The 13,311-nt window shown below is 40.6% G+C and overlaps 1 protein-coding gene across 1 annotated transcript in view; it reads right to left on the bottom strand.

Annotated features, from left to right (window-relative positions):
* LOC137291693 (tRNA dimethylallyltransferase-like) overlaps positions 1-13,311 on the bottom strand; it is a 96,493-nt gene that overhangs the window by 16,469 nt on the left and 66,713 nt on the right. The window contains exons 4-8 of the mRNA XM_067823129.1: positions 12,127-12,193; positions 11,680-11,923; positions 10,815-10,960; positions 6,852-6,954; positions 218-336 (exon numbers count right to left, since the gene is read on the bottom strand). Of these exons, the coding sequence (XP_067679230.1) occupies positions 218-336; positions 6,852-6,954; positions 10,815-10,960; positions 11,680-11,923; positions 12,127-12,193 (679 nt within the window). The remainder of the gene's footprint in view (positions 1-217; positions 337-6,851; positions 6,955-10,814; positions 10,961-11,679; positions 11,924-12,126; positions 12,194-13,311) is intronic.

Raw genomic sequence — 13,311 nt, 5'->3', positions numbered from 1 at the left:
TAGCCTAGTGCTTAAAACATTCACTTGTCACACTAAAGACCCGAGTTCAATTTGCCACATGTGTGTCCCCTAAAATGATTTTGCTGAAGTATTGCTAAAAGCAGTGTAAACCCATACTCACTCTCTCCCTCATAATTGTGCATAGCTGTGTTATTATGTGGAAGACCTATAACTAAGGGGCACAACTCTTGTTGTTTTGTCCGAACATCTCCCTCACCTTCATCCCTCAGTTGTCTCCCTTTGACTGTGTCTCTCTCAGACTCGGGCAGCAGTAGGTAATTGTGAAATTCCTTAAAGCCAATACTTTGAAAAATTCCGAGAGTGTAATCACAGTCTCTGAAAGTATGATAAAACCTGCAGTACTACTTGTGTTATCTGACATGTATCAGGAAGATAACAGCACAACATTTCTCCTCTCTCCTGGCGTAAAGAAATACGGAATAATGTTGAACATCTTACTAAAGCACTGTCAGAAATAGAAAAATACTGTTATCATCTGAGATGTGATAATCCTTTACTAAATTTCAGGAATTAAGCTGGAAAAGTAAATGGCATGTCATAACAATGTACAAATAGTATCCAGTCCTATGGATCTTTGGGTGGTCATGCCACCTGTATACTTTGCTTGATACATTTAACACAATGGCAAATTTAAACTTTTCTTTAGTGTCATACATTAACATATCTCAACTAAAACTTTATGAAAGAATGTAAGACGTTAATCAATAGATGAGACAAATTCAAAATATATAAAAAAGAATAAAATATATTTGAGACGACACCTAGTGCCTGTAGGCACTACATGCATTTCATGACAGGTGAGTCGACAGTCCATACATACCTGGCTGCGCATCCTAATTGGCATCTGTAGTCTTTTGTTTTTAACAGGTGTTTGTAAGTTTTCTAAGTTTCGCCCAATTTCATGAGCAAACATGCTGCTGTGGATATCCTATTACACATCCCACTGAATGCCCAGTTCAGATGATGTTGGCTAATGTGACGTGTGCTATTCACAACCGAGTAATTTGGAGGGATACAGAGTAAGTTCTGAGAGTACATTAATGATTCATTCTGCAAACATATTTCACAGAAAATCATGTTAAATTTGGATTGCCCTTCCTCAAAAAAGTAGAAGTTCTAGCTCACTGTTATAGGTTGAGCATTCCCACACTGAACCAAACTGGCATGAGTACACACAGTTCTACTTCTCACACAGTTCTACTTCTACACACAGTTCTACTTCTACACACAGTTCTACTTCTACACACAGTTCTACTTCTCACACAGTTCTACTTCTACACACAGTTCTACTTCTACACAGTTCTACTTCTCACACAGTTCTACTTCTACACACAGTTCTACTTCTCACACAGTTCTACTTCTACACACAGTTCTACTTCTACACACAGTTCTACTTCTCACACAGTTCTACTTCTACACACAGTTCTACTTCTACACACAGTTCTACTTCTCACACAGTTCTACTTCTACACACAGTTCTACTTCTCACACAGTTCTACTTCTACACACAGTTCTACTTCTCACACAGTTCTACTTCTACACACAGTTCTACTTCTACACACAGTTCTACTTCTCACACAGTTCTACTTCTACACACAGTTCTACTTCTCACACAGTTCTACTTCTACACACAGTTCTACTTCTCACACAGTTCTACTTCTACACACAGTTCTACTTCTACACACAGTTCTACTTCTACACACAGTTCTACTTCTCACACAGTTCTACTTCTCACACAGTTCTACTTCTACACACAGTTCTACTTCTCACACAGTTCTACTTCTACACACAGTTCTACTTCTCACACAGTTCTACTTCTCACACAGTTCTACTTCTACACACAGTTCTACTTCTCACACAGTTCTACTTCTACACACAGTTCTACTTCTACACACAGTTCTACTTCTCACACAGTTCTACTTCTACACACAGTTCTACTTCTACACACAGTTCTACTTCTCACACAGTTCTACTTCTACACACAGTTCTACTTCTACACACAGTTCTACTTCTCACACAGTTCTACTTCTCACACAGTTCTACTTCTACACACAGTTCTACTTCTACACACAATTCTACTTCTCACACAGTTCTACTTCTACACACAGTTCTACTTCTACACACAGTTCTACTTCTCACACAGTTCTACTTCTCACACAGTTCTACTTCTACACACAGTTCTACTTCTACACACAGTTCTACTTCTACACACAGTTCTACTTCTCACACAGTTCTACTTCTCACACAGTTCTACTTCTCACACAGTTCTACTTCTACACACAGTTCTACTTCTCACACAGTTCTACTTCTCACACAGTTCTACTTCTCACACAGTTCTACTTCTACACACAGTTCTACTTCTCACACAGTTCTACTTCTACACACAGTTCTACTTCTCACACAGTTCTACTTCTACACACAGTTCTACTTCTACACACAGTTCTACTTCTACACACAGTTCTACTTCTACACACAGTTCTACTTCTCACACAGTTCTACTTCTCACACAGTTCTACTTCTCACACAGTTCTACTTCTACACACAGTTCTACTTCTACACACAGTTCTACTTCTACACACAGTTCTACTTCTCACACAGTTCTACTTCTACACACAGTTCTACTTCTACACACAGTTCTACTTCTCACACAGTTCTACTTCTACACACAGTTCTACTTCTCACACAGTTCTACTTCTCACACAGTTCTACTTCTACACACAGTTCTACTTCTCACACAGTTCTACTTCTCACACAGTTCTACTTCTCACACAGTTCTACTTCTCACACAGTTCTACTTCTACACACAGTTCTACTTCTCACACAGTTCTACTTCTACACACAGTTCTACTTCTCACACAGTTCTACTTCTCACACAGTTCTACTTCTCACACAGTTCTACTTCTACACACAGTTCTACTTCTACACACAGTTCTACTTCTACACACAGTTCTACTTCTCACACAGTTCTACTTCTACACACAGTTCTACTTCTCACACAGTTCTACTTCTCACACAGTTCTACTTCTACACACAGTTCTACTTCTACACACAGTTCTACTTCTACACACAGTTCTACTTCTCACACAGTTCTACTTCTACACACAGTTCTACTTCTACACACAGTTCTACTTCTCACACAGTTCTACTTCTACACACAGTTCTACTTCTACACACAGTTCTACTTCTCACACAGTTCTACTTCTACACACAGTTCTACTTCTCACACAGTTCTACTTCTCACACAGTTCTACTTCTCACACAGTTCTACTTCTACACACAGTTCTACTTCTACACACAGTTCTACTTCTACACACAGTTCTACTTCTCACACAGTTCTACTTCTCACACAGTTCTACTTCTACACACAGTTCTACTTCTACACACAGTTCTACTTCTCACACAGTTCTACTTCTACACACAGTTCTACTTCTACACACAGTTCTACTTCTCACACAGTTCTACTTCTACACAGTTCTACTTCTCACACAGTTCTACTTCTCACACAGTTCTACTTCTCACACAGTTCTACTTCTCACACAGTTCTACTTCTACACACAGTTCTACTTCTACACACAGTTCTACTTCTACACACAGTTCTACTTCTACACACAGTTCTACTTCTCACACAGTTCTACTTCTACACACAGTTCTACTTCTCACACAGTTCTACTTCTCACACAGTTCTACTTCTCACACAGTTCTACTTCTACACACAGTTCTACTTCTACACACAGTTCTACTTCTACACACAGTTCTACTTCTACACACAGTTCTACTTCTACACACAGTTCTACTTCTACACACAGTTCTACTTCTACACACAGTTCTACTTCTCACACAGTTCTACTTCTCACACAGTTCTACTTCTACACACAGTTCTACTTCTCACACAGTTCTACTTCTCACACAGTTCTACTTCTCACACAGTTCTACTTCTCACACAGTTCTACTTCTCACACAGTTCTACTTCTCACACAGTTCTACTTCTACACACAGTTCTACTTCTCACACAGTTCTACTTCTACACACAGTTCTACTTCTCACACAGTTCTACTTCTCACACAGTTCTACTTCTACACACAGTTCTACTTCTCACACAGTTCTACTTCTCACACAGTTCTACTTCTACACACAGTTCTACTTCTACACACAGTTCTACTTCTCACACAGTTCTACTTCTCACACAGTTCTACTTCTCACACAGTTCTACTTCTCACACAGTTCTACTTCTACACACAGTTCTACTTCTACACACAGTTCTACTTCTCACACAGTTCTACTTCTCACACAGTTCTACTTCTCACACAGTTCTACTTCTCACACAGTTCTACTTCTCACACAGTTCTACTTCTCACACAGTTCTACTTCTACACACAGTTCTACTTCTACACACAGTTCTACTTCTCACACAGTTCTACTTCTCACACAGTTCTACTTCTCACACAGATCTACTTCTCACACAGTTCTACTTCTCACACAGTTCTACTTCTACACACAGTTCTACTTCTCACACAGTTCTACTTCTCACACAGTTCTACTTCTCACACAGTTCTACTTCTCACACAGTTCTACTTCTACACACAGTTCTACTTCTACACACAGTTCTACTTCTCACACAGTTCTACTTCTCACACAGTTCTACTTCTCACACAGTTCTACTTCTCACACAGTTCTACTTCTCACACAGTTCTACTTCTACACACAGTTCTACTTCTCACACAGTTCTACTTCTACACACAGTTCTACTTCTCACACAGTTCTACTTCTACACACAGTTCTACTTCTCACACAGTTCTACTTCTCACACAGTTCTACTTCTCACACAGTTCTACTTCTCACACAGTTCTACTTCTCACACAGTTCTACTTCTCACACAGTTCTACTTCTCACACCATAACAACCACCTAGATGTCACTGACCAAGATGCACACTGTAAACAAGAATTATTCAATTCCCCAGGGTCAGGCAATATTAACGTTTCAATTAAGTTGGTCATCATCAAGTATCAGGTAAATAAACACAGCACACCCTGGTGGCGACAGAATCACACCTGCTGTGCCGCTCTACCAGCCAATCTAGTGCAGATGGCTAGGTCTCAAGGTACGTGGATGTTCATACTAAGTGCTTGTGAGAACCTGCCACAAGAGGCGCCTGCTCACTATCACAATGTCAACAAATACACCCACTGCAGACTCGATAAGGCAGACTTTCAATGAGACATATGCCTTGTATCTGTTATCCTACCTGGTGAGCAGGTGACATCGATTCTCTTCACTTATTGAGTAGGATAAGGTCAAGCAATAATTACCATGTAAACTGAGGACAAGGGGATTCTCACATCCAACACTTCAAGAACTAGGACTTGGGTAGTTTCTACACAAAATGAATCATCCATTCCCCAAATTATCAATTGTCACTCAATATTTCAGCATCTGGCAACTGTACCTAAATACTCTCTAAAACATTTGACATAACCTCAAATGAAATGCAATAAATCAAAATGACCTCCTTGTTTGAGATATGCACACACTATTCATCACAATCACTGGATATGTTACTTCTGTACACACCAGCAACTATCTCCAGTGTCCAGGATGGCATCTTCATTCTCACCTGTACATATTCCTTTTCAAACCACTAGCTACCATTCAACAAACATGGTGGTGAGCTGAGCTGCCAGGCAGCCATAATCTGATGTTAACTATGGAAGCACTGGCCACTTATTCACTGTGGTCAACACTACTCTAATCTGCAAACGATGGCCACATCCTGCTTCCTGGAAGGGGGGAGGGGGAGCAGTTAATCCTGGATAAGTGGATGGGATAATATATCTTATATCTCCTGGCAAACTAGCTCAGAACAAAAGCAGTACGATAATAAAGTTACCCCCTGAGGTATGTGTGTGTGTACACATAGTCACCACTAATCTGTCCCGTGGCAGTGTGTAGACTACACTGTATTCAGCAGGGGATGAACTCAGAGGGTTATCAGCCATCTCTTGAGATGGGCATGACAACAAGGGATTGTTGCTACAAGCTCATCAAATTTCATGATCCAATGATCAAAGGGGACAAAGATCTCTACAGTGAAAGTATTAAAACCAGTTGACAGTCACTTTCTCTATACATATAATGGCTGACCAGCAAACAATGTTTAACAACAATCAAAATGGGAATAGATTAGACATCTACATAAATACCCTGAGATCCCGAGGTTCCATCGCTCACACACATCTACCCACTTTCATTAAGAAAGATTAACACAAAAACAAAAGGAAATGATCAGGTTTCAGAACCATGCTCAGCTGCCATTACTGCTAAAAGGTGAGTTTTACTGTTGTAAACCGATCCTCCCAGTACTGACAGGCCCCGTACCAAATTGCTCTGTCATATTGCTTATAGCACACTTACAAATTTCAGGGGCTATCCATCGTAATGTTTACACTTGTTAAAGCTAAACACAGATTTAAATCCACAAAACATTGTAGTAACAGTCTGAAATTATGAGATGAACACATGACAATCATATGACTCCACTGACTTCTGTGCTTAGTAATGATTAAATGTGCTAGTTATCTCTATCAATGATATATACGTCTAATAAATATACCTTCACAGACTATTGTGGCTGTGTGTGTGTGTAGCTAGCAAGAGAACAGTGGAGATGTCCAGCTTGCTCCGCCTTGTAAACTCAACTGTGAAACCTGCAAAGTTGTCTGGACCAGACAATCCAGTGATCAACAACATGAGCATTGATTTTTACAACTGGAATATGATGACATGTGTCACTTTTAAATCAGAACAAGAGTTAAACAAACAGGAACTGTGTACCCTTGCATCTTCTGTCTGTATTCTCGGTGAAAGTCATGAAGCTCCTGAAGAAGCCCATGCTGCATCATCGTGTCCACACGGGCGTCGAGACGGTCATCCAGCACTGAACACAAGGCAACAAGTCACTACAACATGCCATGAATCTTATAACAAGCAACATGATGTGACATCCAAGAATGTCCATGAGACATAAAGCAACAACTGACATCCAAGAATGTCCATGAGACACAAGCAACATGATGTGACATCCAAGAATGTCCAGAAGACAGTAGAAGCAACAAGTGACATCCAAGAATGTCCACAAAACGGCAGACGCAACATGTGACTCCAAGAATGTCCAGGAGACACAAGCAACAGCATGTGACATCCAAGAATGTCCAGGAGACACAAGCAACAAGTGACATCCAAGAATGTCCAGGAGACACAAGCAACATCATGTGACATCCAAGAATGTCCATGACACACTAGCAACAAGTGACATCCAAGAATGTCCACGAGACACAAGCAACAGCATGTGACATCCAAGAATGTCCATGAGACACAAGCAACAAGTGACATCCAAGAATGTCCAGGAGACACAAGCAACATCATGTGACATCCAAGAATCTCCATGAGACACAAGCAACAAGTGACATCCAAGAATGTCCACGAGACACAAGCAACAAGTGACATCCAAGAATGTCCAGGAGACGCAAGCAACAAGTGACATCCAAGAATGTCCATGAGACACAAGCAACAAGTGACATCCAAGAATGTCCAGGAGACACAAGCAACATCATGTGACATCCAAGAATGTCCATGAGACACAAGCAACATCATGTGACATCCAAGAATGTCCATGAGACACAAGCAACATCATGTGACATCCAAGAATGTCCATGAGACACAAGCAACAAGTGACATCAAAGAATGTCCACGAGACACAAGCAACATGATGTGACATCCAAGAATGTCCATGAGACACAAGCAACAAGTGACATCCAAGAATGTCCAGGAGACACAAGCAACATCATGTGACATCCAAGAATGTCCATGAGACACAAGCAACAAATGACATCCAAGAATGTCCACGAGACACAAGCAACAGCATGTGACATCCAAGAATGTCCAGGAGACACAAGCAACAAGTAACATCCAAGAATGTCCACGAGACACAAGCAACATCATGTGACATCCAAGAATGTCCATGAGACACAAGCAACAAGTGACATCCAAGAATGTCCAGGAGACACAAGCAACAGCATACGACTCCAAGAATGTCCATGAGACACAAGCAACATCATGTGACATCCAAGAATGTCCAGGAGACACAAGCAACAAGTGACATCCAAGAATGTCCACGAGACACAAGCAACATCATGTGACATCCAAGAATGTCCATGAGACACAAGCAACAAGTGACATCCAAGAATGTCCAGGAGACACAAGCAACAGCATACGACTCCAAGAATGTCCATGAGACACAAGCAACATCATGTGACATCCAAGAATGTCCATGAGACACAAGCAACAAGTGACATCCAAGAATGTCCAGGAGACACAAGCAACAGCATGCGACTCCAAGAATGTCCATGAGACACAAGCAACATGATGTGACATCCAAGAATGTCCAGGAGACACAAGCAACAAGTGACATCCAAGAATGTCCATGAGACACAAGCAACATCTTGTGACATCCAAGAATGTCCAGGAGACACAAGCAACAAGTGACATCCAAGAATGTCCATGAGACAGAAACTACCTTATGTGACATTCATGAATGTCCAGGAGACACAAGCAACAGCATGTGACATCCAAGAATGTCCAGGAGACACAAGCAACAAGTGACATCCAAGAATGTCCAGGAGACACAAGCAACATCATGTGACATCCAAGAATGTCCACGAGACACAAGCAACAACATGTGACATCCAAGAATGTCCATGAGACACAAGCAACAAGTGACATCCAAGAATGTCCATGAGACAGAAACTACCTTATGTGACATTCATGAATGTACAGGAGACACAAGCAACATGATGTGACATCCAAGAATGTCCAGGAGACACAAGCAACATCATGTGACATCCAAGAATGTCCAGGAGACAGAAACTACCATATGTGACATCCAAGAATGTCCATGAGACACAAGCAACAAGTGACATCCAAGAATGTCCAGGAGACACAAGCAACAGCATCCGACTCCAAGAATGTTCATGAGACACAAGCAACATCATGTGACATCCAAGAATGTCCATGAGACACAAGCAACAAGTGACATCCAAGAATGTCCATGAGACACAAGCAACATCATGTGACATCCAAGAATGCCCATGAGACAGAAACTACCATATGTGACATCCAAGAATGTCCATGAGACACAAGCAACAAGTGACATCCAAAAATGTCCATGAGACACAAGCAACAAGTGACATCCAAGAATGTCCAGGAGACACATGCAACAAGTGACATTCATGAATGTTCATGAGACACAAGCAACAAGTGACATCCAAGAATGTCCAGGAGACAGAAACTACCTTATGTGACATTCATGAATGTCCAGGAGACACAAGCAACAAGTGACATCCAAGAATGTCCAGGAGACACAAGCAACATCATGTGACATCCAAGAATGCCCATGACACAGAAAGAACTTTATGTGACATCCAAGAATGTCCATGAGACACAAGCTACAACAAGTGACATTCATGAATGTCCATGAGACACAAGCAACAAGTGACATCCAAGAATGTCCTTGAGACACAAGCAACATGTGACATCCATGAATGTCCATGAGACACAAGCAACATCATGTGACATCCAAGAATGTCCAGGAGACAGAAACTACCATATGTGACATCCAAGAATGTACATGAGACACAAGCAACAAGTGACATCCAAGAATGTCCAGGAGACAGAAGCAGCATCATATGACATCCAAGAATGTCCATGAGACACAAGCAACATCATGTGACATCCAAGAATGTCCAGGAGACACAAGCAACAAGTGACATCCAAGAATGTCCAGGAGACACAAGCAACATGATGTGACATCCAAGAATGTCCATGAGACACAAGCAACAAGTGACATCCTAGAATGTCCATGGGACACAAGCAACATCATGTGACATCCAAGAATGTCCATGAGACAGAAACTACCATATGTGACATCCAAGAATGTCCAGGAGACACAAGCAACATCATGTGACATCCAAGAATGTCCATGAGACAGAAACTACCATATGTGACATCCAAGAATCTCCATGAGACACAAGCAACAAGTGACATCCACGAATGTCCATGAGACACAAGCAACAAGTGACATCCAAGAATGTCCAGGAGACACAAGCAACAAGTGACATCCACGAATGTCCATGAGACACAAGCAGCATCATATGACATCCAAGAATGTCCATGAGACACAAGCAACAAGTGACATCCTAGAATGTCCATGGGACACAAGCAACATCATGTGACATCCAAGAATGTCCATGAGACAGAAACTACCATATGTGACATCCAAGAATGTCCAGGAGACACAAGCAACATCATGTGACATCCAAGAATGTCCATGAGACAGAAACTACCATATGTGACATCCAAGAATGTCCATGAGACACAAGCAACAAGTGACATCCAAAAATGTCCATGAGACACAAGCAACAAGTGACATCCAAGAATGTCCAGGAGACACATGCAACAAGTGACATTCATGAATGTTCATGAGACAGAAGCAACAAGTGACATCCAAGAATGTCCATGAGACACAAGCAACAAGTGACATCCACGAATGTCCATGAGACACAAGCAGCATCATATGACATCCAAGAATGTCCATGAGACACAAGCAACAAGTGACATCCACGAATGTCCATGAGACACAAGCAGCATCATATGACATCCAAGAATGTCCATGAGACACAAGCAAAATTCAGATGCAAAGTTATGATACAAAATAATTTTTTTATTAGAATCGTCTCCCACCTGTCTGATCACATTGTATCCAAAAAATGCAAGTCTTTTCATATCTCGCTGGTCCACTGATAGCCTCCATGCCTCCTGCTGATGCATGCTGGGATTTCAGGATATCGCTTAGTGGAACTCCATGTTGGCTGTACACTTCCAGCGCTCTGTGTGCCAATGAGGGGAGACTACATCCACAGGTGTATCAGCACATTCCTCCATACCATAATCAACATCAGTGGGACTTTCACTATCTATCCCCTAATGTGTCAAAATCACCACCTTACATGTGTGCAATGTTACATTGCATGCCATCCAGGGCTGAATGTAGTAAAGGAACACGCAAGAAAGTTATCATGACATTAATATTGTGTTTGATGGATCAAACCTGTTAGTTTTAAACATATTTTATTCATGATAAAAGGACTGGGAACAAGTTATACAACTTAGAACGTCCTCACAAAAGACAGAACGAACAAGAACAGAAAGATGGGAAAGAATGGAACAGTTCCAAAAATTAGGAAAATCGTTTTGATTGACAAACATATGTTTGAACAATTTTAAATATGTTTTCATTAGTCATCATGGTAGTTGTATAATTGACAGTCAAATAGGTAATGATAAGAATTTTCACAAACATTTCCACAAGAACAACTTGGGTTATCTCTTCTTCCAACACAGAAGAGATCATAATTCATTTGACTACACATGTAGCATAGTTTTGTAAGGATGATATTAGTGATCAAACAGTGACTGTAGTGTCTGTTAATTCCCGACAGCAACAATACACTCAATGTCAGAATGCTCTCTTTGTTTTAGCAGCCACTACAAGTATTGCTACACTGCTTGTATACAAAACACTAGTACAGCTTCTATCATCACAAACCTGATAATCTTCCTGCGATTATGCGGATGAATCTTTCTTGCAGTCACAGGATCCACTACTGTCAATTGTCTATGAAGCTCAGAACTGTCAGTATCTTTGAATTTTCCTTCTCGATCTGCTGCTCGGTCACTCGCAGCTGTTCTACAAAGCTCCTGAGCTAAATTTCCTCTAAGGAGAGTTGCTTCCCCTCTGTCTTCCAGAGTTACCTCCTCTTCAAAAGATTCATCAGCCACAGAGGCAGCACCTGGAATGAAGAAACAAGCATCAGTTGCAGGTTGTGGTTCACATGGACTTCTAAACCTTCTCCATGGCAGGTTTGTATCTGACAATAGACTTACAACAATATCACAACAAACACTGCTGCTGAACTGACTAGATCCTGTGGACAAGGCATCAGTAGTGACTGGATGTCCACGAGCAGACATACCATCTCATAGAGGCACTCACGGTTATGTGTAACTGGACAGGAATCTGACATTCTCAACTTCTTTGCATCAGGACCTTCATCATGAACCTAAGAGACAAAAATAACTGGATTAGAACAACTATGAAAACTAGGTTCCTGACAAGCAATCACTGTTCTTAACTCATCTGATCTTAAAATTGTCACCAGTGAAATCACCATCAATACATGCTTAAACCAAACATTAGAAACAACTTCAAGCAACCCAAAGAGAAAACCTTATGAGGATTCTAAACATGAGATTCTCAAACTGGTTAGATCTTGGTTTCAGCTCAGGGGTAGCAGGAAGATGGATCAGTGTATACGACCCCTTGTCTGACTTTACACCACATAGAAACATGGTTTCACTAACTGACCAATATATTTTATAATTTTCTGATTCAGTGAATTACAGTCCAGATGATCAATATCTGTTTGGTCAGAAAATGTCATGTCAATGTTCACAATATAGTCCATTACTGATTGACCAACTGATGGATTGATTGATGGATTGATTGATGGATTTTTGAATCTGCAATTAGCAATAGTAACATCATGATTCATCTCATCAAACTACGTTTCACACTTTACCAACTCTTTACCAACAGCAATTTTGAGAATATCTAAACAAAATCATTCAATAGTTCATGTTGAGACCACAAGCAACACCAACAGTAATTACCACAGTTAGTGACAAAATTAGGACGTATTTAAAACAAAAGAATTTAAATCATTTTTCAAGAACAAAGAGGTGACATAATCCCCTGCTGCAAATGAAACTTGAAAAGTAATGAAAGTGAAGATCATAGTTTAAGATGACGTTAAATGTCAACAAAATCGTGACCAGTCAACCTCTCTTGATATCTTGCTCTACAGCTGTTCAAACACACAAACATTTTCAAGACTTTGACCTTCACATGAATGTCATGGTGTATGAAATATGCAAAAAATTGTCATAAAGAAATTAAGTCAATGAAGAAAATCCAGTGAACTGTTCTTAAGATATGTTGCTGACAATCTGAAAATGCTAAAATCTTCAAAGTGTTGCCATGACCATGAAAATTACATGAGGGACAACAAGCCTGACCGGGATCTTTCCCTGACCAGGACTGGTATCAAGTATGAAAATAATCTAGTCAAAGGTTCTTGAGATATTTCAGTTCTAATGTACAGACAAAGCCTAATACTAC

The sequence above is a fragment of the Haliotis asinina genome, chromosome 7 (genome assembly GCF_037392515.1).
Source record: "Haliotis asinina isolate JCU_RB_2024 chromosome 7, JCU_Hal_asi_v2, whole genome shotgun sequence".
Taxonomy (NCBI): Eukaryota; Metazoa; Mollusca; class Gastropoda; order Lepetellida; family Haliotidae; genus Haliotis; species Haliotis asinina.
Note: the sequence above shows the minus strand (reverse complement) of the source record. Positions and strands in the feature narration are given on the sequence as shown.